General features: G+C 37.9%; 1 protein-coding gene across 1 annotated transcript in view; it reads right to left on the minus strand.

Moving 5' to 3' along the window:
* Nucleotides 1-259: 259 nt before the first annotated feature.
* Nucleotides 260-27,605, minus strand: part of ift43 (intraflagellar transport 43 homolog (Chlamydomonas)) — a 32,479-nt gene continuing 5,133 nt past the window's right edge. Inside the window, exons 3-9 of the mRNA XM_084393847.1 lie at nucleotides 21,120-21,190; nucleotides 16,906-16,941; nucleotides 15,847-15,893; nucleotides 5,110-5,182; nucleotides 3,564-3,639; nucleotides 3,280-3,342; nucleotides 260-1,083 (exon numbers count right to left, since the gene is read on the minus strand). Coding sequence (XP_084249973.1) covers nucleotides 973-1,083; nucleotides 3,280-3,342; nucleotides 3,564-3,639; nucleotides 5,110-5,182; nucleotides 15,847-15,893; nucleotides 16,906-16,941; nucleotides 21,120-21,190 — 477 coding nt within the window. The 3' untranslated portion in view covers nucleotides 260-972. The remainder of the gene's footprint in view (nucleotides 1,084-3,279; nucleotides 3,343-3,563; nucleotides 3,640-5,109; nucleotides 5,183-15,846; nucleotides 15,894-16,905; nucleotides 16,942-21,119; nucleotides 21,191-27,605) is intronic.

Consider the following 27,605-nt stretch of genomic DNA (forward strand, 5'->3'; position numbering starts at 1 on the left):
TGAATTGGCTTTTATTTTGATATGTTAATTTTCATTTTAGTTAAAATTTTAGGAATGTTGTTATTTTCTATTTATCTTCATTTCATTAAATATGTATTTCATTTTCAGTCATTTTAGTACTTTAGAACTTTAACTTATTTTAGTTTCCAAAGCAACATTTCTAATTGTAAAGTTTTTCATGTAATATTTTTATTTTTATTCTAATTCAGCACTAAATTGTCAAAAACGATTTTTAATATGCATGTTTCACAGTGTGGTTACTGGTAATTGGTTTTATTTTGAATCTACTGGTAAAAAACAATGGTTCCCCTTTTTTAATCTTTTAAGCCATTTAAAACAAATACATAATATACAAGATATATACTGAAAGCATAAATGACAAGATATATACTGAATATCATCAAGGTAAAAAAAATAAATAATTGAGCATGACTATAAAAACATTTCACAGACAAAAGGTGAATAATGAATTACTGTTTATGGATAATTTCATGAGAAATGTACATTTTTCAAAGAGTGAAATTTGATATTCTGACTTAAATGAAACGCGTTATCAAGTTAACCAACAAACAAGGCATGATAAAAACACAGGAATTAAGCTCACCGTGTTTGAAATAGCTGAGAACCGGACGTTTCGTTCACGGTCGATGGTCTGGTCAATAATGATAAGGCTGGCTTGCTCGGATGAGCAAAGTTCATTTTAACTCAATCAACTGGATTTCAGTTTACCCACTCATTAACCTTGGATTTACGCTTTTCCCAGATACTACAAACGGTGACAAATGTCTCCAGATTGATCCAGTTAAGAAAAGCAATGTTTCTGGGTTTGCAAGGTTAACCTTAATGAGAAACACACACACAGCGTAAAGCCGTCACCGCCAATGACAATGACATAGTCAAGAGACACATTCAATATGAACAATATCTGAACGCATGAAGTGTGAATGTAACCCTACAGAGACGTGTCCCTCCTCAGGCCACAGGAGGTGGCGACTGCTCCTCTCGCTCTTCTTGATCCCATTCCGTCTGGAGTTCAGAGGAGACTTCGGTGAACAGATGATCCCAATCCCAAACAACATCCTCCTGAAAACCATGAAAACCCATAGGAACTTCATTAAGAGAGAGAGGCTGGGAAGCAGGAGAAGAACAGTGGCTTTAAAGGGACACCTAAAAAGTCATCATTTACTTGCACTCATGCCGACTGCCGAGGAACACAAAAGCACATTTTTTTTGAAGAATCTATGCATCTTCTGTAAGGAGACAATGTGATGTATACAGCAGTTCACAGTGAGCATGTCAATGAAAAACAACAATAAAATTATCAAGAAAGTAAAGTCCATTGTGCCCTACATTCAGAGTTTCTCAGGAAAGGCATCAACTGCAGAAGACTACGGTGCTTTTTAATATCATTTTGATCGTTTTGATGGTCCTTGTTGTAATACTGTCAATGCATATACTAGCGGTCAAAAGTTTGGATTTTAAATTCTCTTCTGCTAAAATGGTAATATTGTGAAATATTGTTACAATGTAAAATATCTGATTTCTAAGTGAATATGTATTATGAAGTGTAATTTACTCCTGTGATCAAAGCTAAATGTTCAGCATCATTACTCCAGTCTTCAGTGTCACATGATCCTTCACAAATCACTCTAATATGAGGATTTGATGCTCAAGAAACATTTATGATTATTATCAATACAGTTGTTATTTTTGTATATTTTTGTGGAATTCATTCAAAAGTTTGAGGTAAGATTTATTTTAAAAAACATTATTCATCAAGGATGCATTAAATTGATCAAAAGTGACAGTAAAGATGTAGCCTGGATGCCAGCCGAACTTAGCCCCGCCCACAAAATTTTTTGTTCGGGAAGTTCGGTCTGGACTCGCTCCGTTGAGGAGCTATTATGCCCGAACAAAAATTGTTCGGACCAATCAAATTGTCAGGGCGGGCTTTATACGATGATGGACAGATGAGCAACGTAATCATCTACGTCACCAACGAGCGCTTGGGTTGAATTCGTTAACAACAAAGACGACAGCCGCTTGAGAATTGAGATTTCACTAGTTCACACTTACAAATAAGTCAGATAGAATAAATGCATATTTGACGTGCTGTCCGAGGAGAGGCTCCGGGCTCGGTATTCGGCCCGAACCCAAAGTACTCCCCCCGTATTCCTGGCTGTGGAAGAACAGGCCGAGAGTGAGTGGAGGGATGCTGAAAACTGTCAAGGAATGTTAGGTGAGTTGACAGAGTGAATATATGTTTCCTCTCATGCTGATAGGGAGACATGGTGTTTGATGACAAGTTGATTGGATTGATTATGTGAACGTGCTCCTGCCGAACTTTGTTTATGAAACATCATGTGTAGATTCCGCCATCGCGTCTGTTATAGAAGATATACAGCGCATTCATTTTAAAAGAGTAACAGAGAACCGCGATCAAGGCATTTGTCGATCGGAAACATGAATGAAAACTTACTCCGTTGCTCTGATTGGTTGTAGGTCTATCCAATTGAGTGCAGAGGCATTTTCTTTCCTGGTTCGGTTGAAACACGCCCCATAATCAAAGCTCAATGGAGCAGTATCAGACTCATATTCTGACTAGAATCTGAGTATGACGACGTCAGGCTAGTAAAGACGTTTATAAATGTTACAAAAGATTCTATTGCAAATAAATGCTGTTCTTTTGAACTTTCTATTAATAAAAAATCCTGAAAAATAAAATGTATCACAGTTTTCACACGAATATGAAGCAGCACAAAAATCAATTTCAACATTGATAATACTGATAAATAGTGAGCATCAACTCATCATATTAGAGTGATTTCTGCAGGATCATGTGACACTGAAGACTGGACTAATGATGCTGAACATTCAGCTTTGATCACAGGAATAAATTACACTTTACTAAATATTCACACAGAAACTGATTTTAAATCATAATAATATTTCACAATGTTATTCTTTTTACTGTATTTTTGATCAAATAAATTCTTGGTGAACATAAGGGACTTTCAAAAACAAATGATTGCAAACGTTTGACCGTTAAACGTTTGTTTAAAAGAGTGAAGGTACTTCAAAATGTCTTATTTTTTGTGTTTCACAGAAGAAAATCATATTTTTTGTAATGACACGAGGGTGAGCAAATGATGACGGAATGTTCATTTCATATCGCTGTAAAACATCGCAGGAAAGTATGAAATGAAGAATGTTGGTCCTGATTTCATAAATCCTCTTGCATGTCCTAGAAAGCGCCGGACGGACGCTATATTTGCTCACCTCTCTCACCTCCTGCTCCGGGGCTAAAACCTTCGTGAGCAACTTCAGGTCAATCTCTCCATCCTGGAAACATGCAATACAAGCAAAACATTGGGCAAACAATTACTGATGATACCGCAGCTATGCAATCTAACGCCAGGTCAGCATGTGACCACATAATCACCCAAAAATACTGTAGGATGGGAAAGATGCTCTAAAATGATTCAGAAACTTGACTCTGCCTCACAAGAGAGTCAACAGCCGGTGTTGCTGTTTAGGAATGATGGGTAGAGTGAGTGTCTCACCAGGGTCTGGAAAGCAGAGTACTTCATGAGGTCGTTGTCCAGGTCTCTGTAGGTCATAACTCGGTTCACCTGGATACTGAAGACAAGAGAGAGTCGGTTCACATCATCTTAAAGACTAGACTGTCCTCCCTTTAAATTGCTGATAGACAAACCGGATTAAATTCTTTGCAACTTTTCAGCACCATCATTCAAATTAAGAATGAATTGAAACTTTGACATGATGAAAATATTCTGACAAACCATCACAAACCTGACATCCTAAAACTATTTCACCTTTAACACTGACTTGAGATATGAATTATATATGTTTAGGGCAATCACCTTTATTGATTTTGGTTTCATTTTTTCATCTTTCTTAAGGCAGGTCAGAAATCAGAGACTAACTGTGATTATGTTATTCCATGACAGCCCTAGATTAGCACAATTAACTATTCAAGATTTGTACTTTTTGTTGTTGTTAAGCACAATATCCTCAGTAAAGCTGGTCTAGAATGATATTTATTGTGAAAAGCACTATGCAAATAAATCTGAATTGAAACATCTTTATCCTCTTGTTTCTTGTTAATCTTATAAAAAGTAAATGTTTTCCAGATAATATTTTAATCATTTGTTTTGGCTTCAGTACAGTGGCAATATAAAACCAATTATTTTTATCTGGGAAAGGATAACTTGCATAATATTTGTTGTTGATTATTATTTTCAAAAAAGAGAATACATGGGTTTTTGTACATAAAAATAAATATCTGAAGTAAATATTGTATTTTAGGAAAGGTGTCCCACAGGTGATCATCATATTTGGGGGTCATTGGCATGAAAAATCCATGACCTAGACTACAACTGTTCTTTTACTGTTGTGCTTTGTGTTTAAGCCTCAAGTATATATATATATATATATATATATATATATATATATATATATATATATATATATATATATATATATATATATATATATATATATATATTCTATTTCACTGTTTCTGAACTCCCTGAAACGCCTCCATTGTAGTCTTGAGTTTCTTCTGGGAACGAACACGTCACAATATTCCTCATTTAAATAATTAATACGCAGAATAAAGGGGCGGGGCCTGGTTGAGTTAGTTAGTAGTGTGTTAAACTGGTGGTTATGGTAATTAGGGGCGGGACATTTCCCAAACACACTCGAAGCGCTCGACCAATCACAACACACTGCTCCAGCCGACCAATCAGAGCATAGTGTGCTTTTCAGAAGGAGGGGCTTCATAGAGACAGGAAGTAAACAGAGCGTTACTGACAGACTGGGAAGAGAGGAGCTGCAACAATGGAGAATATGAGGAAAATAGTCAACATTCAAGCAGGAAAACCTGTTCTAGTAGAGCCTGAAAACCACATCAAGACTTGTGAAAAAAGCATAATAGGTCCTCTTTAATAAAGTTTCTTAGCAAGATCCATCTGTTACATGCTCAAACATTGGGCTCAAGTGGACATGTTTCAGAATGATCTCACTATTGTTTGTGTTCATGTGAACCATATGAGTGTATTTCTGATGATGAGTGTCAGTTGATACCTGGGTGGAGCAGCGATCTGCATGGTGAGATCTTCGTCTTGAACCTCCTCCAGGTCTGGAATCACTGGGATGTCTAGAACAAGTAGGTGACATGCATTTTCCATTGAACTTTATCTTATAAATGATCTTATCATGTACTCGCCCTAACGCTGTCCCAGATGAATGACTTCCTAGCTTCATATGAACACAAACAGATTTTTTGAAAAATAATCCATCTCTGTTAGTCCATACAAGGCACGTGGACGGGACCCGCAAAGGTGACGCTTCACAAACCACAACTAAATAACACGCATACTACAACTAAATAAGCTTGCTAGAAAAAACAGCAAACAGGAACAAGCCCATAATAACACTAAATAAATACAAATGCTTTGTATTGAAAATAAGACCAACATATTGCGACCTCTGATCATATGACGAAAGAAAGCCTTGTCCTCCTAGGACAGCATGAGGATGAGTACAATTTCATTTCATCCCTTTAAACAATGCTTTAGCAAGGAAACAAGCTTCTTTTGTGTTTAATGTAGCTAATTATGAACTATAAATACATCTATCTGATAAGCTTCAGGCCTCAATCATTCATTCCACGGTTTATCAGTCGATATATACGCACTTTCAGACTGATTTTTTCCAGCAGATGAACGAGGAAAACACAGACATCCGAATACATCCGGCTATTTAAAGAGGCAGACGGTAAAACTGCTTCACTCTTATAATAATAAAGAGAATGCTATCGTACTTTGGTGTGAATGCTAATAAAATGAACGTTCTTGGTATGAACGGGCCTTTAACGCAACGGCTAGTTTACAGAAACAAATATGGACTTGCAACAGTCAGTTTTATTTACTCGCCAAAGCCAATTCAGCTCCTCTTGTTAGCCTGATTATGGATTTAAACTCACCATGTGATCGAGCTACTAATTATTTATTAGAATATAAAATAAAGTTGTGACTTCTCAGTAATAATTTCATGTAATTTAGTGCTTAACTCCATTAATGAGAATGGCATATTTAATCTAAATGTGTATATCAGATGTAAAACATAGCTTAAATCATTCTTTTATTTCTTTAAACTGTAATTGTGAACATGCACTGCACTTATGATTAGGACTCATAATGAAGATTTACAGTGGTTGTCCTCCAGTCCCTCATCTCACCATCGGTGTCGCCGCCAAACTGCTCTGTGTCAGAAATGTGCATTCCTCAAAGTTTAGGTGCGCACTTTGTCCCGTCAAGTTTGTTTTTAATAGATCACAACCTTTGCGTGGGAAGTGGCGTACGCACGTTTCCAGCCGCGTTATTTAAAACTGCATCACGCATATAATAATAAACAGAACGTTAGCTAATAAAATGAACGTTCTTGGTATGGGCCTTTACACTAGCTAACATAACTCCTAGTTTACAGAAACAAGTATTGCCTTTTTATAATGGACTAATTACAGTATATCGATATCAACAGTTTCAGAACGATTGTTTCAGGCAGATGAACGATGAAAACACTGACATCCAATCAGAATACATCCATTTTTTTAAAGAAGCAGAGAGCAAAACTGCATCACACTTATAATAATAAACAGGACGTTATGGTACTATGGTGTGGATGCTAATAGAACGAACTTTCTTAGTATGAACGGGCCTCTGCTAGTTTACAGAAACAAACATTGACTGTTTACAACGGATTTAATACAGTCAGTCTCATTCACTCGCTCTCAGAGCCTGATTATGGATTTGAACTGAGCCACAAAGTTTTCCTCTTCGGCCATATGCTACAGCTACTGCTGGGTGTTACTGCGAGTTGCAGCATTTCCCACAATCCCTCCAATCATCACAGATGCTGTCTGTCTCCTCGGCACGGCTCTGTTTATATATTGTGTGTGTGAACTGTTTGATTCCCTCCCTCCTCCCAGTGTTTCTCTCACTCTCGCGCTGACATCCTCCTCCACGCTGCCCCCCTGTCACGGAGACCAGGCGGCCATGAATATTCAGTGATCGAGACAGTATCTCTCCCCGCTGTGAGGCGGCGCTCCGGCCAGGGGCTCCCCAGAAACCGACACACACTCGCACTCATCCCGGAGCCGAGCATTTGGGCCCTGTCAGCGCCGGCCACCCTCAGGACCCGTCAGGCCAGAGCGGCGACCTGCGTGTCCACTCGGGCCGGGCCGGGCCGGGCTCCAGGAGCGCAGGCCTGCCTGCGAGCCCATCTGTGTGGGGTCGGAAGTCACGGCGAGGCCTGGCAGGAGCCGCGGTGCCAAGAGCCACGCACCCGCTGCCCAGAACAGTGGGAACCCGCTTTAATTGGCAAAACTCGACAGGACAGAGCGTGGCATCGCTCCCAAAGAAGGACAAACTTTCACAGCCCTTCTCCTCTTTTTTTTTTTGGACAGGCTTTTGCTGGAGTGCGTTCAGGTGTGGCACGTTCACAAAACCACCGTCACAGTGCTTCACACGGAAGAAAGCATTGCTTTTCTTTATCAAGGAACGTTTTGTGGATAAAATCAGAGCAAAACTTTTGTCACCTTCAGTGGAAAAGTTCAAAAACGCCAGATGCTTTTATCCAAAACCAAGCGATTCACTTTACATACATCCAATGTTATAAAGTAGGTAACACTTTTGTTCTTCAGCCTGATATATACACTGCAGTTCAAAAGTTTGGGATTGGGTTTTATTGTTAATAAAATCTGAACAAAACTTGTCCCCTTCACCACTTAAAGTGGAAAAGTTCAAAAGAGATTCATTTTTACATTCATTTTACATTCAACCAATGTTGAAAAAAGTAGGTAAGGTTACACTTTATTTTGATGGTCCCTTTTGAACATTCTGTCGACTACAAGTAACTTTGCAACTACATGTCAACTAACTCTCAGAGCATTAGTAGACTCTCTGCTTAATATCTGCTAACTCTTTATTGTGATGCTCCTCCAACAGATATTCAACAGACTATAAGTAACTTTACAACTACATGTCGTCTTATTCTAACCCTGACCCACCAGTCTACTAATACTCTACTAATACTGTAATGTTAGTTAGAAGACATGTCGGTGCAACGTTACATATAATACATATAGTTTTTATAATAACTTTGATGTTCATGAATACTAAGTCATTAACAAACACTGTAACATTATGTAATGCCTAAAGGAACAGTTCACATTCACATCTGATTGTATGGAAAAGAGCAGCTCTGACATTCTGCTAAAACTGGTCTTAGGCCCCGTCCACACTACTGCGTTTTAGTTTAGAAACGGAGAATTAAAACGAATACGATCTCCGTCCACACCAGCGTTTTAGCTGCGTATTAGGCTATGTTTACACGGAAACGATCTGAAGAGAAAACGCAAAAAGCGCTACTTTTGCGTTATCACTTTTTATTCTGCGTTTAGACGAGCGTTATGGGGGGGAAATCTGCGTGCATATGGTGACGCAAAAGTGTGTGAAATTCGATGTAGCGCATGTCTGTGACGTAAACGCGTACGCGACGAGAGCCACCGTGAGCAGATCAGTGCCTTCACTGTCTAGCAGACTTTTGCGTTTTTACCCTTTAAGGCCCTTTCACACTGGACGCGATTTTGACGCACGAATAATTCGCGCAATGGTTTTATTTTTCGATCAGCTGTTTGTGTAATGAGTGCTTCCACACCGAACACGAATGTGCTGCGGCGAAAAAACGACTTTTATTTTATTCGCTTCGATGTCGATTTTTTTTTTTACTTTTGCGGCGACAAAATAGGCTTCAGCCAATCATATACTACAAGGACAACGATTTGAAAGACAATGTGTGGCGTAGCATTGCCAACCAACACGGTTATCACGACTGTGAGTGTGTTGTGTGATAGTTTTAGTCGTTGTATAGTCCTGTGCTGTGTAGGTTAGCAGGCTAAACTACATTTGGGATAGAAAGCTAACACTATTACGTCAAAGATAGAGACAGAGACCGTGTTTACTTTGAACATGTAACAAAATGTAGTCAGACTATTTAGGGCTGCTTTTAGTATACTATACATTCTTTGTGTGATATCTACAGTTTCTAGTCGAATGATTTTAACTTGTTACACACACACATACACTCACTCGCGCACACACACTCGCTCACTCACTCGCGCACACACACACTCGCTCACTTCGTGTGTTACATGTAATGTGTAGTGACATTACAAAACGCACTGTGCAAAAAACTGCACATAAGCATACTCCCCTTCAGACTCTGTTCTTTAAGATTGGTTGCACCCAAAACCTTCTTTTCTGTCTTTTAAAGAAAATGAAAAGCTCGTCTTCACTGGATGATGATGATGATGAAGTATCCATGTTTTCTCAGCTGTCGGCGCGAAAGTTTTGGAATGTTGAAGCTCTCTGAACGTCACAGACGTCGCAAATTCGTGTCGCGGCTGATGTGGTTTTGACGCGAACTATTCGCACACGAACTATTCGCTTTTTCGTTTCGCTTTTTCGTTACGCATCCGGTGTGAAAGGGCCTTTAGACGGGAACGCGACGGTGGAGCGTTTTTAAGATTTCCACTCTGGAGGGTGGTTTCACTTTTTTGCGGTTTTAAGCCCCAAAAACGCCGTCGCCGTCTAAACGAAAGGCACATCTGATAAAATATTTTTACGTTTTCACCCGCTCTCGTGTAAACAGGGCCTTAGAATTGATCTCCGTCCACATTAAAACGACTGAAAACGCGGATCACGTGACCATTCACCAACACTGGGCATGCGCGTACCGGTGTAAACCTAGAGACTTTCAAACATAGACTGTAAAAAAATGCTTTCAAACATCAAAATGTCATTTATTAATATGTATTTGTGTCAAAATGACATAAACATATTTTCCTATTCTATTTTGCCTGGAAACGCTTCCAACACACTTGCGTGTCGCAAAGGCGTCAGTTCTATTTCTAGCATGCGCCGCGTTTACCGCGCGAGCCAAACTGTTCCAGCCGGTGGAGTTTACTGGTACTGACTATTACCTGTGTACACTCCATGACTGATGACACCCGAGCCGAGCGTGAGCCTCGTTTCTAAAGTCCTCCGTTTTGACCCGTCTTCACTAAAACGCCCTCCGGAGTTTCAAAACGCAAAACGGGGTCAGCAGCGTTTCTGAACTTCTCCCTTTTAGGTCTTCGTTTTTGCCGTTTTAGTCTGGACGGGAGGTGCAAACGTAGCAAAAGGTCTCCGTTTCTAAACGAAAACGCAGTAGTGTGGATGGGGCCTTAGAGAACACATAAGATATCCATCAAACATGGTTTCACAGTCCTGTAAAGCCTGATATATATGAGAATAACAGTCAGGGAAATCTAAATGTTTGAAATGGATCAGTTTATCAAACCTTTAGACAAATATTTTAACAAAGAGAAAAAGTTTGCATATGTTGTTTGCGGAGTATATCATATTTGATGCATCAGGCGTTTATGGCTCGTATAGTCTAATATAGTGAGAATGTGGAGGGAAAAACAGCTCAAGTTTTATTTCACAGGCCCAAAGTGAACAAAAATATGCAATTTAGTGCAGATGCTGATATTAATATGAACAAAAAGTAAGATGAAATGATGTAAATCAGTGAGATGTTTTTATATGAGAGATACTACAGCAGATACTTACATAAAATGCATATAAATATCAGTCGTCACTCTATATCTGCCAATAATATGTCTAAATAAGATGATATATAAATGCTTAGTTTTATGATCAAAGCTCTGAAGTTTTAAAACATAATGCAATGCAACAATGATTGAGAGATGAACAAATAAACCTCACAGTAGGCGTTAAAGGGTTAAAAGTTATAAAAGTGCTTAAAACATTCCCTTTACATTCAAGCAGTGCTGAACTGATAACAACTTTCATTAATAAGGTACTTCTAACTAACGAATGTGAATTAGCGCTGTTCACCAAGTCATTGAGCCAGTCTTAATGTTGAGTGTGTGAGTGCAGCAGACATGAAGGATTCCTCAGATCAGTGTGTTGATGAGGAAGAGTGTGACGCGACTTTACTAAGGTGAAAAAATCCCACAGATGCTCATTGAAGGAGGAACCGGACCACATCTACAGACCAGGAGATCGAAAAAGGCCATCTAGATCTAGGTATTGAATGAATCCAAAATATAGTTATAAAGGTTTCAATTGCTCACTGCCATCTGGGGCCGGTTTCACAAAGCTATTTTAGACCGGTCTATAGTGTTAGATAAGTCTAAAATGTGCTCATAGACTAGGCTAATGCAAATTAGACTGTTTCACAAAAATAAAGACTGACTTAATTTAGACCAAAAAAATTAGACCCCCCAGGCTAACTCAGGTCTAAGACTCTGTTACCGTGGCAACCAGCAGTAACAATCAGTTACATCACAAACAGCCAAAAGAAAAGGGAAAATGGCTCATAATTTGTGGTTTGCTGGCGACGTTATGGGAGAGCTATGAGAAGGGAACATTTCCTCTTAAATATTTCTTTTTTGGCATCTTGTACCATGTTTTGTGTATCTTTTCTGTACGTCTTTAACGCTCCGCTCAACGGTCGGATTAACGCTGTTAACTGTCGTAGCAATCTTTTTCCAAATTAAACATTTCTTCTTGCTACTACATTCTCCGCTAATTTTCCCAAGTAAAATGTCCTTGTAACTGTTACACTCCTCCAACAAACACATATTCTCCGCTGGGGTAAACTGCACTGAGCGGTTGAATGCGCTTACTCCATCTGCCATGTTTTTTGTTTTAAAAAAGTGTCGTATTTTACCCAGAATGCATTGCAGTGTAGTCCTACTTAAGATAGTCAGAGTCTTAAGTGCTTTGTGCAACGGTCTGATTTAGATGTCTATCTGAAGTCTGACTATCTACTATATCTAAGCCATAGTCAAAGTCTATCTTTGTGAAATAGGCCCCTGGTATTTATTTTTTCACTGCACTCATGCATTCTGGGATTGCGTTCTCCACCAAAGCTGGCGTTATGACCTTAAACAACCGAACCCATGATGCCTAGAAACACTCCCTCCACACACACACTCTGTCTCAAGGAGATAAACGTGGTCATTTTTAATTCCCTCTCAGGCTTTCTGAATCCCGTCACAAAAGCCACGTTCAATTCATCTCCCTGACCCTCATAACAAGCCCCGTTATCCTACATTGATAACTTCTTCCTTTTCTCTCATTTTTAATTAAAGCTAATTAAAAATGCCAGCCTCGTTTAGTCACTGACAAGATTCATCTGTGTTCCTGATACACAAATAAATGCAGGCGCGCACGAGCGCTGCTTCATATTCATGAGCGCGAGGTGACAGCGTCCCCTCATCTCTAAAGCGTGTGGTTCAGCAGATTCGGGCCCCCGTGGACCCGCAGTCACATCTAATGCTCTCAGAGCAATGACATCAGAAAGCCTTCGCAAACAGGCCCCCGGACCTGAACTTTCACACCCTCCCTGCGTCCGGCCCGATAATGCAGCGTCGACACAATCCTCGACGTGAGGAAAAGCTCTCGCTATGCAAACGCCGTGATTAAGCGGCCAGAGAAAACAGCGTTTTGTTTAATGAGGTCGCGATACGACCTGTGACACACGAGGTGTAGCAGAAACAGGGTTTTGATGCTGATTCCATCAAAGAGTCGAGCAAGACGACCACATTATTCTCTTATCTATATTTATGAGTTCAAGCAACTTTCACAGGAGGAAAGGAGGATCAGATTCAGTGAACGAGATCAGGAGGGCGGGCGACGTTGTTCAGACATCAGTTTGGTGTCTATGACTGATGGCAGCGAAGTTGGCATTAGCAACTAGTTATGAGTTTGATATGTGTTTAGTATCATTGATATACCATGAGTGAAATTTAATTCTTTACATTTTTTTTTCTCTTTCATTTAAATTCTAGTTAAAGGTTTTGTCTTTTTTTTTTTGTGCTGTGCAACAATTAATCGCGTCCAAAATATAAGTATGTTTACATAATATATGTGTGTGTACTGTGTATAATTATTTTGTGTATATAAACACACACACATGCACGTTTATATTTAAGAAATGTTTGCATCTATATACTGTATATGTGTATACATCATTTATATATATACAGTACCAGTCAAAAGTTTGGAAACACTACTATTTTTAATGCTTTTGAAAGAAGTCTCTTATGCTCATCAAGCCGCAGTTAAAAAAAAAAAAAAAAAAAAAAAAACAGTAATATTATGAAATATTATTACAATTTAAAATAATGGTTCTCTTTTTTAATATACTTTAAAATGTAATTTATTTTTGTGATGCAAAGCTGAATTTTCATCAGCAAGTACTCCAGTCTTTGGTGTCTTATGATCCTTCAGAAATCATTCTAATATGCTGATTTGATACTCAGTTATTATCAATGATGGAAACAGTTGTGCTGTTTAATATATTTTTTTGGAATACTTTTTTCAGGATTCATTGATGAGTAAAACGTTAACAGCATTTATTCATAAAAACAGCATTTATTCAAAATAAAAACATTTCTAACAATATAAATCGTTACCATCACCTTTTATCAATTTAATGCATCCTTGTTGAATTAAAGTACTAATTTCTTCAAAAAAAAAATAGTTATTGTTCCCAAACTTTTGAACGGTAATGTATATTGTTACAAAAGATTTCTATTCTAAATAAATACAGTTTTTTTTAACTTTTTATTCATCAAATAATCCTGAAAAAAGTATCTCAGGTTATAAAAAAATATTAAGCAGCACAACTGTTTCCAACATTGATCATAAATCAGCATATTAGAATGATTTCTGAAGGATCATAAGACACCAAAGACTGGAGCTTCAGCTTTGCATCACAAAAATAAATTACATTTTAAAGTATATTAAAAAAGAGAACCATTATTTTAAATTGTAATAATATTTCATAATATTACTGTTTTTTATGTTTTGTTTTGTTTTTTTAACCTTAGGCTTGATGAGCATAAGAGACTTCTTTCAAAAGCATTAAAAATAGTAGTGTTTCCAAACTTTTGACTGGTACTGTATATATATAAATGATGTATACACATATACAGTATATAGATGCAAACATTTCTTAAATATAAACGTGCATGTGTGTGTGTTTATATACACAAAATAATTATACACAGTACACACACATATATTATGTAAACACAAACTTTTATTTTGGATGCGATTAATCGCAATCTTTTTTAAAATCGCTTTTTTTATATATACTGTATGTCTATATAGTTTTTATTAAATTTCAGCAGTTTATTTAGCTTTAGTTATTTTAGTACTAAAACCAAATGCAACTAGCTGAAATAAATCCAGTATATTGACAATATATTTGCGGACCAATATATGTTGGCTAATTTGTTTATATTTGACACTAATTCTTAAATCTTGTAACAAATTTCTAAATCTAACAAATTCATTTTCTGTTCTCAAATGAGCTTTTAGTCTATTTTTGACACTTGATCAGTATGTAGTTTAATGCAGTGGTTCTCAACTCCAGTCCACAGGACCTCTTATCTGACACACTCAGTTCAGTTCATGGAGTCTCTCCTAATGAGCTGATGATCTGGTTCAGGTGTGTTAAAGGAGAACTCCGGTCAATTTTAACATTGAGCTCATTTTTTTGTACATTTGGAGTGCTGTCAATACAGAGAACAACGACAAAAATCGGTGTTGCCTACACCGAGTTATTCTATTTTTCAAATTTGCACCCTGTTGACTTCAATGGGGCAAGTAGTAAGCCTGCTTTTTAGCCTCTTAACATCCTTTAAGTGTCATTACAAGTGCACAGAAAATGTGAGTGATTCCTTCCGAGTGAACACGGGTGGATCTGACTGCAGTAGATGTTAGAGATATTAATAAAAATGAAGTTAATTCAGCCAGCGCTCATACCTTTGTTTACATCCTGTTTTCGGTGGAAGGCCATAGTAATCGATTGTCGAGTTCACGCGCATTGGTTTAGTACCTATGATCACGCGCGTGAACTCGACAATCGATTACTATGGCCTTCCACCGAAAACAGGATGTAAACAAAGGTATGAGCGCTGGCTGAATTAACTTCATTTTTATTAATATCTCTAACATCTACTGCAGTCAGATCCACCCGTGTTCACTCGGAAGGAATCACTCACATTTTCTGTGCACTTGTAATGACACTTAAAGGATGTTAAGAGGCTAAAAAGCAGGCTTACTACTTGCCCCATTGAAGTCAATAGGGTGCAAATTTTAAAAATAGAATAACTCGGTGTAGGCAACACCGATTTTTGTCGTTGTTCTCTGTATTGACAGCACTCCAAATGTACAAAAAAATGAGCTCAATGTTAAAATTGACCGGAGTTCTCCTTTAAATAAGGGAGACATACAAAATGTGCAGAGCAGCGGGTCCCGAGGACTGGAGTTGGGAACCACTGGTTTAATGCACATTCTGGCAGCTGTGTCCAGTGTGTTATTTCTGCATAATCTCTTTATTTTGGTCACTTTAGAATCATTTAAGGTCTCTTTATCATTTGTGAGTGCAGCATATGGCCTGAAGACGGCATGTTTCTATCAGGTCCTTTAAGCCTACTGTAAGTGTGTTTGCCGCTGGTGTACGTCATGAAATAATGTTTCAGACTGTGTAGTAATTTATCAGTCGCAGCAGCTGGAAGCTCACAGACCACGCTCCGCTATCAGCCCTCGTGTGGAGAGTCGTACAGTGAATTAGCAGACATTAGCTTCAGTTCTGTGTGAATTTCCTAAGACGTGTTCATGGTGGAGTAAATGTGTTTGAAGTGAACCCGAGCTCCGGGGAATCATCTATACTCACCGCTTTCAGTGTCGGAGCCCTCGGGGGTTTGAGGCCTCAGACGCCGGCTACACACACGGGGAGAGACATCGTGTTAAACACAAGAGAACAGGGACAACACTCTATCCATCAACTAAACACACACACTTCATTTTTATTAATGAAAACGAAGCTTATTGAAAACGCTCTCCAAAGTGGATAAATGTGAAAACGCTGTTTCGTGCTGTAGTGTGGACTGAGAAACAGAGGTATTTGAAAACGATGATGTAAGTTTAGTCATGTGACACATATTGTACCAATAGATATTGATGTTTATAGCGGTATTGTGCCTGTTATGTGCTTTTCACTCTCACACAGTTGCTAAAATATGTTACTTTGCGAACTCTTCATATCACAGTCCTGCAAAGATGACAGGATTCACTCGCATTTGCTGAACATGAGAGCAGTTTTAGCGTTTTACACCAAACATATAATGCTGAGTGAGAGCTGGACGCTTCAGTGAATGAGGAGATATTTTGCTAAATAAAATTATCCTTTCAGAAGAGTTGTGCGATAACTCTATTATTTATTTATCCGTCAGTATCATCTCAGTGAGCTTTTGTGAGGGTTTACTCATGCGCATTAAAGGTGAATTTAGCATTTTCAGGCGTTTTCCAAAAGTTCCTCATCCGCACTGAAACGCCTGAAACGCCGGTGTGGACGGAGAACGCTTTCAAACGAAAACGCCGCTTTCAAATGCATCCGGATTAAAGTAGACGTAGTCTCACACACACACTCTCACACAATGTTGCATAGTTTTCTATAGTCAGCTAAATATTGTGTCTTGTCGTCCAGTCCTCGTGGACTCAACGCTACTGATCTAGTCCATAACCACAGGTTATACATGTGAACTCCACCATCATGCCTGTTAATCAGAGTGATTGTTCTGGCACTAACCGAGGACACTTTCAGTATGACGGTAATTTCCTCCTTAAATCAGGAGCATAAACAAACATGTCCTTTTCCTTAAGTCTGCGGTTCCTAATCACTGCATGCTAATCTGAGCCCTGAAGACAGTAAAAGTGAAGACAGTGAACTCACTCCTCCAGCTCTTCAGCAGCCTGACGTCTCCCAGACCTGTGGAGGACATCACAAATCAAACTTACAACAATCAACCAGCACAATCACACTCAATCACTGCAAGTGTGTGTATCTGTGTCTAGTGAAACGTCTTCTCAGACTGAATCCTCTCATCTAAAGCCCACAGCAAAGGCAGCTTTAATTCATCACCATTCATTTGAAAAGAATCGTTTTTAAATGTGGTGAATAATAATTTTCACACTGTTTTGGAAAATAGTTGGAGGAAAATAGCATAGACTATTTATTTATTTTAACCCTCCTTCAGCTGGAGCTTCACGAGTCTTTCTGTGTCAAATCTGCCCTGATTTATCAAGGAAACGCAAGAATAACTTTGATATTGTTAGTAATATTTCAGCTGGACTGAAGCAGCTTCGCTTTACTTGATTATCATACATCAGTTATTATCATAATCATGAGTATCAAATATGATCATCAGGCGTATGAGGAAGGTTTATTTGTTCATCTCTCAATCATCATTGTGTTGCATTGCATTATATGATTTAAAACTACAGAGATTTGATATCATATTACTAAAATATTATAGGCAGATATTGAAATGCATTTTATGCAAGTATCTGCTATACTGTTAGAAAGATCTCATTGATTTACATTAAAAGCATCATAATCTTTTTGTTTATATTAACATCAACATCTGCATTCAATTTTATATTTTTACTCAGTTTGGGCCTGTGAATAAAACTGAGTTTTTTCCTCCATATTTTCACTTTATCATCAGACTATATGAGCCATAAAAGCCTGACTTATCAAATATGATACTTAAAAAACACATGCATTACACACACATATACATACATACATATATATATTATTTATTTTTTTTCTAAACATTCAATAAACTATTATTAATAAAAAAAAAATTGTTTTTTAAATTCTTGACTCTAACTTCATATGTCAGGCTTCACACGTTTGAAGGTGATGTACTGGATCCTGCTGGTGTTCTGCTGGTGTTTAGCGCCATCTAATGGCTCCTGAGATTGGACTGTGTTCATGTGCAGGTCAATATACTACATCTGAGTGAAATTATGCTGGAATAATAAACACTTCACTAGAGTAGACAAAACACACTTTCACATTTAGGTGTAATAAATGAAGAGTGAAGAAATAATGTGTTTTCTGTGTGTTTCGAGAGTCTTGAGATGCTGATCGTGAGTTCAGGCCCGTCCTCTCATTACAGCGCCGTGAACATGCGAAAACTGCCAAGAAAAGTTGTTCGGGATCAAATATATTGTGACAATTTGGCCTCAAAGATTCATCAATAAACTGACAGATCATTTAGTGTCAATTAGGAGTGATAGATCTGCAAATCCCGGGATTTCTGCTGTGGGATTAGTGGGAACAGAGCGCCGGTGATTGAGCACGAGGGGTGACATTGAGATGAAGAAGGAGTCCTTGTCTTCTTCAGAGGTTTCAGAAGCAGAATCAATGCGAGGAGAAGGCCTTTAACACCTCCCGGCCGGGAGAATCAGGAGAAGTTTGGTGACGCTTCGACCTTTCCTGAGAGACGGGCAGAGTTTGCTCTGTTCTCCGGTAACTGAGCCAATAGAGATGGGGGTTTCGCAGTGAAAATATTAGGATTCCCAAAGAACCTTTAGATTAACAGGTCTGAAAAGAACCAGTTTTTCTAAGTGTAAAGAACATTTAAAAAAATCTAAAGAACCTTTTCTCACCTATTGTCCAATGGAAAGATCCCATGGAAGTTAAAGATTCTTTATGGAACCGTCGATGCCAATAAAGATCCTTGATTTTTGAGAGTGATCTTTAATTTCTCCAGTATATGCATATTATATGCAAAATAACTTGCTATTTACAAAACATTCAAAAGTTTGTGGTGTGTGCGATTTTTAAAAATGTATTTAAAATAAGTCTCTGATCAAAATACAGTAAATATTAAAATAACAATTTTCTATGTGAATATAAAGTTTCATGCAATTGTGGTCAAAGCTGAATTTTCATGTGTCTTCAGTGTCACATGATCCTTCAGAAATCATTCTAATATGAGGATTTGATGCCCAAGAAACATTTATGATTATTATCAAAACTGAATACAGTGCTGCTTCATATTTGTGTGGAAAGGAAACCATCATAAATTTTATTTCTCAGGATTATTTGATGAATAGAAAGTTCAAAAGAGCAGCATGTATTTCAAAAAGAATCTTTTGTAACATTACAAATGTTTTTACTGTCAATTTTGATTAATTTAATGCGCCCTTGATGAATAAAAGTATTAATTTCTTTCATAAAAAATTCTCTATTTTGTAAGTGGATTATTGTTGAAAAGATTAAACTACATGTACAGTAAAGAGACTTGACTGTGCAGTATTCAGTGAGTATCATGATAGTGTGGCATTCAAAACACAGAACTGCACCGCAGACGTACCTGGGATAAAGCGGGGTAAAATATTGTTATTAAGATTTAAAAAAATAGTGATTTTACTATATATTTTACCATGAAAATCACTAATGCACTTATTTATATGATATAAAGTGAGGGAAAAAACAACTGTTAGCAAACAGTATCTTAACACCATCATATGAAGTGTTTTCTCTCAATTAAATACTGTAAAAATTCATAGCGTGTCATTTATTATGATATCAAGGTCTCATCTTCAAAAAAAATTGGTTTTAGATATTATCAATTTAGCTCTTGAGAGCACTTAATATTGGATCGAATCACTCATTTTGAGCCGCATCTTCATATCTGTTAAACAGCAACACGAGCTTTACTGGCATATATCAGACGCACACACGAGATTCACACACACCTCACGATTATGCTAACACTGGAACTAAATGCACATGCACATGTAAATGTACTGCAGACTTTAGGGCTCATACACACTTTAAACCAAATTATTTTTGAAGTTGTAAATAAAACAAAGATTATTATAGCTCGTTTTACAAGAAAATACTATTTCAGTCTTTCTACTTTAAAATTACATGTTGAATTCAATGTTACTTACCATTTCTTTGTAATTATTTGTGAAATTTACTAGCGATTTCTGAGGTAAAACTCTTTCTACCACATATTTTTCATTGTACATTCAGAATCTGCAGTTGCAGTGAACGGATTCAGAATTATGAATTTGATGAGCATTTTTATCTGAGACTTGTGGAAACATGGGTGTTTCTGTTTTCTTACATCAGAGTTTACAGGCGAACTACTGAAATAAATGCTGCCATTAGGAGTGATCACAATGTTCATTTAACAGGAGATGATGCCATCATGTGGCGACCGACGGCCATTGCATGCTGTTCCTCTAATGGAGTGAACAACAAATCCTATAGGACTGATGTAGGATTACGTGTAGTTATTAAAAGTGTTTTAAATCCAAAAGTCATGCTATCGTGATCATGATAAAAGAAATACTAAGAAATGCTCAACTAATGCAGTAATTGCTGGATTGCAAACACATCTCACACATGATGCATGTCCACTTTCCTGTTTGATATTTACATTTATTCATTTAGCAGACACTCTAATCCAAAGCAACTTACACATGAGCCATTTATCTTAACAGGGTTCGTACAGACACGGTCAAATGAAATTCCAGGACTTTAAAGGACTTTTCAAGCTCTACTTTCTTGGTTTTCAAGGACAACAATCAGAGATCTCACTAATCAAACAATATCTTTTTTACCTTTAAATAATAAAAAAAGGTTTGGATATTTATATGGGCAATATCACGCTCATGGCCATGCAAAATGGCTCTATATCTTTATCAGACGGACTGCAGAGGTAATTTTGTGTGAAAAGATTGTTTTATCAATTAACATTCATTTCACATTTATTGTCTTGCACTTTTCAAGTACCTTTCAAGTAAATGTAAGTGCTTCAAGCAAGAAAGAAGAAATAAACACAGGAAGTGTTAGAAATACAAAGTTTCAGACATCGTTCAGAGACTAGAAAGATAATCAATTATTCTTACTCCATCTTAATATTACAATAATTGATGGACTTCCCGATTATCTGTTTAATAAAATGCTGGACTGTTACACTGCGGTTTAATAAAGCGTTTCTTATTGACAGCACATGCGGTGTGTGAGGAGTGTGTGTGTGATGTGTTGAGTAGATGTAGATGTAGGAAAGAACAGTGTGGGCTTCTAGAAAGGCTAAACATGAAGAACATCTCATAAATGTCGAGGTTTGCACTCACTTGGCAGATCCGGTTCCTGCGCTCTCCTCCGCCCATCCTCCCTGCCGACGGGCCGGTTTCGGCGGAGGACCCTGGGATCAAACACACACACTCTCAGTACATTCACAGCACAACATCACGTCTCATGGATGAGCACTCAAACAGATGTGTGTCTTCACATTAACTCAGATATTAGAAAGGTACTTGTACTAAACATTTAATGTACGCACTAGCCAACATCACAGTTTGCTAATACTAGTATTAACGAGCACCTGTTATTCTTTTGTCCATGTTTGTCTGTATATATATACCATGTTAATCTGTATATACTGTATATATATATATATATATATATATATATATATATATATACTCCTGGTAAATATGATCAAAGATGGCTGTAAAAATAAATCTGCATTGTTTATCCTTTTGATCTTTAATAAAAAAAATTGTTTGCAGAACTCCAACCTTTTATTGAAGTAAATGAATTGAAAGTGGGGGGGAAAATCACATTATGAAATTGTATTAATTATTGCAGCCTCCTTTTGCCAAGATAACCGCTCTGAGTCTTCTCCTATAATGCCTGATGAGTTTGGAGAACACCTGACCAGAGATCAGAGATCATTCCTCCATACAGAATCTCTCCAGATCCTGCAGATTCCCAGATCCATGTTGGCTCTTCTTCTCCTCAGTTCACTCCACTCATCAGGTCTGGGAACTGGGACGCTCATGGCAGAAGCTTCATTTTGTGCTCCCTAACAAATTTTTTTGTTGATTTTGATGTTTGTTTTGGATCGTTGTCCTGATGGAAGATCCAACCACGGCCCATTATAAGATTTCTAGCAGAAGCCGCCAGGTTTAGATTTTTTATCTTTTGATATTTGCTAGAATCCATGATGCCATGTGTCTGAACAAGAAGTCCAGGACCTCCAGCAGAAACATATGCCCACAACATTAAAGATCTAGCAGTGTATTTAACCGTGGGCATGGGGTACTTTTTATCCTTGTGTACACCAGACCCATCTAGCGTGTTTGCTGCCAAAAAGCTATTTTTTAGTTTGATCTGACCACAGATCCCTGAGCATCCCTGAAGATCCAGTCGTGTCTGACAACTGAGTTTGCTGGAGTTTGTTTCTGGAGGAGCGAGGAGGATCTTTCTTGTAACCCTCCCAAACAACATGTGGGGATGTAGGGGTTGTTTGATTATTTATTTTGGCTTTCTGACCCCAAGACTCAACTAATCTCTGCAATTCTCCATCTGTGATCCTTGAAGAGTCTTTGGCCACCCAAACTCTCCTCCTCACCACATTAAGACAATATAGACACACGTCCTCTTCCTGGCAGATTCGTCACATCTTTAGTTGATTGGAACTTCTTAATTATTGCCCTGATGGTGGAAATGGGGATTTTCAATTCTTTAGATATTTTCCTACAGCTCTTTCTATTTTGTGAAGCTCAACAAACTTTTGCTGCACATCAGAACTATATTCTCTGGTTTTACTCATTGATTAAGGGAATTTGGCCTTTGTGTTTCCTCATATTTAAACTCCTGTGAAACAAGAAGTCATAGCTGGACAATTTCATGCTTAGTCACCCTGATGTGATTAAAAATTTAAATATTCATGAATATTCATGTCTTTACTGTCACATTTAATGCGTCATTGCTAAAGAAAAGTATTATTTTCTTTTTTCTTCTTTTTATTAAATCTTACCCTAAACTTTTGGATGGTAATGCAATAATCCGTAACATTCTGATAATAATCACAAATATTTCTTGAGCATCAAATCCTCATATTAGAGTGATTTCTGAAGGATCATGTGACACTGAAGACTGGAGTAATGATGCTGAAAACACTTATTTTAAATTGTAATACTATTGAACAATAGTTTACTGTATTGTTGATCCAATAAATGCAGCCTTGGTGAGACTTCTTTCAGAAACATTAACAAATCTTAATTAATCCAAACCAATTAGTCAACTTTATATAAAGATCTGGGTTATAATGTGTTATGAAATAGCGATGAAATAAAGTAGTGTAGGACAGTCAGAGAGCGCTGACGGGGTTTGAGGGGTGTAAGTGTGGGAACCGCTCTGTCCGGGCATGACCCAAAATAGCTTCACAGGGGAAAAAAAAACATCTCACTTTATTCTTTCATTCTGAAAATAGTAGTTTGGGCTTCGACAGCGGTTCTGTGAGCAGCTGAATAACGGTCCAGCTTTAACATGACAGAATTCCTCGGGGCACAACAAGGGTGGGCAACCCACAAACGCATTTGAAAAAAGACGCATTTCTCATTACCAAATTGGGTCTGCAAATAAGCCAGAGCCCTGCAGGAATTCAGTTACTTTCGGCATTAAAAACACCGCAGAGCAAATAAACTTCCGTTCCTGGGTTCCTTCAGCAGGGTCATTTGTAAATCCTGATGTCAGGATGGGGGGGGGGGGGGGTCGCTCTGCATTCCACCTCAGATGAGATGCTATACATGTCTTTCATGCAATCCGTGGAAAATGGGTCAGCAGAGAGAACCAGGGGAGCGAATAATGAGTGTTCATCAAGTGCCATCAGTTCAGCTGAATTAAAGCACATAAAGGTCTCCTGTACTGAAGAGATCAGCTGTTCAATTCAATAAAAAAAAATAACAAAAAACACACTTGCAATAAAAATAGACCCTCAAAAGAATTTCAGGGGATCTATTAACTGAACTTAAATAAATGCATGAATGCAAGTTAAAAATTCTAAATTATTGCTATAATTAAACCTTTTTAAGTTGCATATATTGTACAACATTATTTTGACAAGTTCTGTTGTAGATAATAAAAAATTAACTCTTTCCCCGCCAGCCTTTTGTTTTTAAGTTGCCAGTCAATGCCAGCATTTGTTTTTTACTTTCATGGTCCCCAGAATATTTTGTTGTAAGAATATGTAAACAGTCAATATATCAAAAGAAAGAACAGAAAAAAAAAAACAAAAAAAACACTAAAGCTGGTAGGTCACATTACAGTTACAACATGGCGAATGTAGTACGTGCAGATTACATTACATTACAACATACTTTTTTAGCGGTCGCAAAGTATGTTTAAAATAAGCACCTACTCGAGAGAGTTTCAGACGCAGCCTGAATGATTCCTGGATGAACCGGTTGACAGTGACTTGCCGCCACCTACTGACAGTTTTAGTTTCATATTTTAACTATCATTTCATAAAAAAATTATTAAAAAAAACGTTTTTTAAAATCATAAAATCATATAAATTCATGTTTCAGTACTTCAAATATAATGTCTTAGTATACTAATTGAATATAAATGTAGGAATTTGGTATTAAAGATGATGCAAACATCTAAGGTTATACAAATTTGCTCCATTATAAATGTAAAACTGCACCTGGAAATCAGCGTGAGGGTACTTTTACACGACAACGCACTAAGAAACGGAAACGTTTTTCCTTCGCATTTTTCGCAGTTCACACGAATTAGCGGAAATTATTAAAAGCTGCCTTTTTTAAATATATATGTGTGCATTAAAAGTGCCATTCCAGCAGCGAGAATGATACTGAACCAAATAAAGATAAATGTCTTGGCGTCTGGTGTCTTTATTGAACCAATCAGATAAGAGTAAATCCCTCAATGAGTCAATGAGTGAGAGAAAAGTAAGACGGATCAGTGCATATCGGATAAATGCTACAAATCATTTTTTTCTTACACTTGAAATGCGATTTTCACCTTTACAGAGCTTCTGTTGCGCATGCAAATTTAATGTACGCTTACAATCTTACGTACACTTCCACAAATCTTACCCTGCACACGCGATTCTTTATGGCATCATTTTACCGTCATACGTCTCAGTAGGGTTATCAGTATTCATTAGGGTATCGTTTACTTTTAAAACGATACTCTAACAAATCGATACTTTTAAAACGGTACCGGTGCCTAAACAAGCCACTGTAGTCACTTGGACTGTTTTAACGATGTCTTTACCATTTTTTCTGGGATGGCAGATATCGATTACAGAGAAGCCTATGGAGGAGTGAGACAGCTCTCAGATTTCATCAAAAATATCTTCATTTGTGTTCGGAAGATGAACGAAAGTCTTACGGGGTTGGAACAACATGAGGGAGAGTAATTACTGACAGAGTTTTCATTTTTGGGTGAACTAACCCTTTAAGTGAACGTTAACAGTAGAGAAAGACGTGTACGGTATATCAGTATATTGGATCTGTGCATTAGTCTTAAAGTGACAGCAGCCTAACTCAGTGCCGGCCCGAGCCTTTTGGGGGCCCTAAGCAGAATTTGATTTGGGGGCCCCCTCCCACCACGCGGAGTCACCTGTTTGACGATTATTGACACAAATGTCACACTATAATGTTACATTATAAATTAATACAATGAGGTTATGTATTAATACAAAATAAATACTTAATAAAAAATAGATAGGCCTACTTAAATAAAAAGTTTTAACTTTTTCTTTACTCTTTTACTGACTCTTTGAAACTTCTGAAAACAAACTGTCACAAAACACATTAAATAAATTATTTGCAAAAAATCCTCCAACGTTTTGCAACACTTTGCAGTTTGAATGATGTCTTGTATGAACATGACGGAGTATGTTTTTATGTTTCCACTGTTCGATCGCGCCCGCGCCTCACACACACACACACTCCAGCATTGTAATCTTGACATCGCAGCCTGTTCATTATAGCCGTAATAAAATATAATAATAAAATAGTCAACCTAACATATAAAAATTACGCTGCTCTGTTTAAACAGTCAGTAGTACAATTTGTACCATTCAGAGCGTCAATCAGAAAGTTGAAAGTAGCTCAACTTTATAGTAATGAGCTATGACACGGTTCAGCAGCAAGCAGCGGCAAAACGCCAGCAACCAATCGGAATATAGACGTCCTTCGAGCTGGCTGACTCCGGAGAAACATACGGTGTAAACTTTCGTTCCCACCAAAACATTAGTTCCGAGAAAATGGAGGAGAAACTGATTATCGCTGTTGCTGGGGTTCCCTATCATTTATGACATGACGTTATTTTCACATAGGGACCAGTTACAAAAGAACGAGGCATGGGATAAAATAGCTGGTATAGTTGGTGTCTCCGGTGAGTTTGTGAAGTGCGTGCTGATGATTTATAATATTTTTAACTAGTACTGATAGATACTCAAATTTGTCTCTGTCTTGCCAGTAGGGCTGCATGATGCATCGTTTAAGCATCGATATCGCGATGTACGAATCCACGATAGTCAGGATGTGCGATGTCAAGAATAGGTAGGCTATCGTAGCTGATCCGTGATTCATTAACCATCCGGGCCAGCTGCTCCCCGGCCCTTGACGAATGTGATTCGCGGATTAACTGCACAGTTTAACCATCATAGAGTGAAAGTTTATCATTTGCATGTGTTTTTAAGTCCTGTCAGTTTAACAGGGCGCGCTTGACAGGGCATATATAAGAACGAGCAGAGAGAGAGCCCTGGCCGCGCGCGCACTCACCATCACCGTCTTCAAACAACACGTCTTGCTCTCTCTCCCTCGCGCATATTAATCAAAATATATATTTTTTTTTTAAAAGGATAAACGGTCCTTCAACCACACAATAACGAGCAGTTTCGTTCCGCTTGCATTTTACGTTTGCCATTTGATGTTGGGCAATGTGGTCGCGCCGGCGTCTCTTACATTATGAGCGCGCTTGTCATGCGCAACGCGCCTACATTTGAAATAACGAAACAGCATTACCAGAAAAAGCCTACATTATCATTATCAATAGCTGTTTATGTAATAAAATCTGAATCATTCTCGCGATTCGATGCTTCACTGGTTATTTGACAGACATTAGGTCCGTCAGACTGGAGAAATTTTAGCGGTAACGTGACCAGAAATATTTAAGACCTATCGAATCTGAATTGAAGACATTTTAATACTTTTTAAGGCCTTTAATTAGGAAAACTTTATTTAAGACATTAAGACTTTTTAAGGACCCGCAGCCACCCTGTACATATCTCACCTTTAAGAAAGCGTTCTGTTTCTTAGAACAATGACAGCATAATTCAGGCAAATAACTTCAGATCACTGATAAGCAAGTCAAGAGTGAATATACAATAAATTCAGCCCCAGTGTTTAGCATGAGGATCTACATGCACAGATCTCAACGCTGGATGCTCAGATGTGTGTCTGCTTCACACAAGCAAAACATACATTTGCAAAGAAACAAAATTAAACACTGACTATCAAGACGTGAGGAAAACAGGCCTGTCACACATCATGGCAGAAAAATGTATTTCATGTATGTGTGAGGTCACAGGGGACTCAAGGATCCTGGTTTTACATCGGAGAACGCAGCCTAATTTGGAAAGTTTACAGAAAAAAGAAAAAAAAAACATATCTGGAATTCCGAGCAGAACTCGTGTACGGCTCTCAGCACTCTTGGGGACAAACCAAGAGCGACCAAAGATGGCATGCCTCAGATGCCGATGCCCTGCGGTAACAGCAGAGAAATGTGCCTCAAAC

The sequence above is a fragment of the Rutilus rutilus genome, assembly GCF_951802725.1.
Source record: "Rutilus rutilus genome assembly, chromosome: 21".
Lineage (NCBI taxonomy): Eukaryota > Metazoa > Chordata > Actinopteri > Cypriniformes > Leuciscidae > Rutilus > Rutilus rutilus.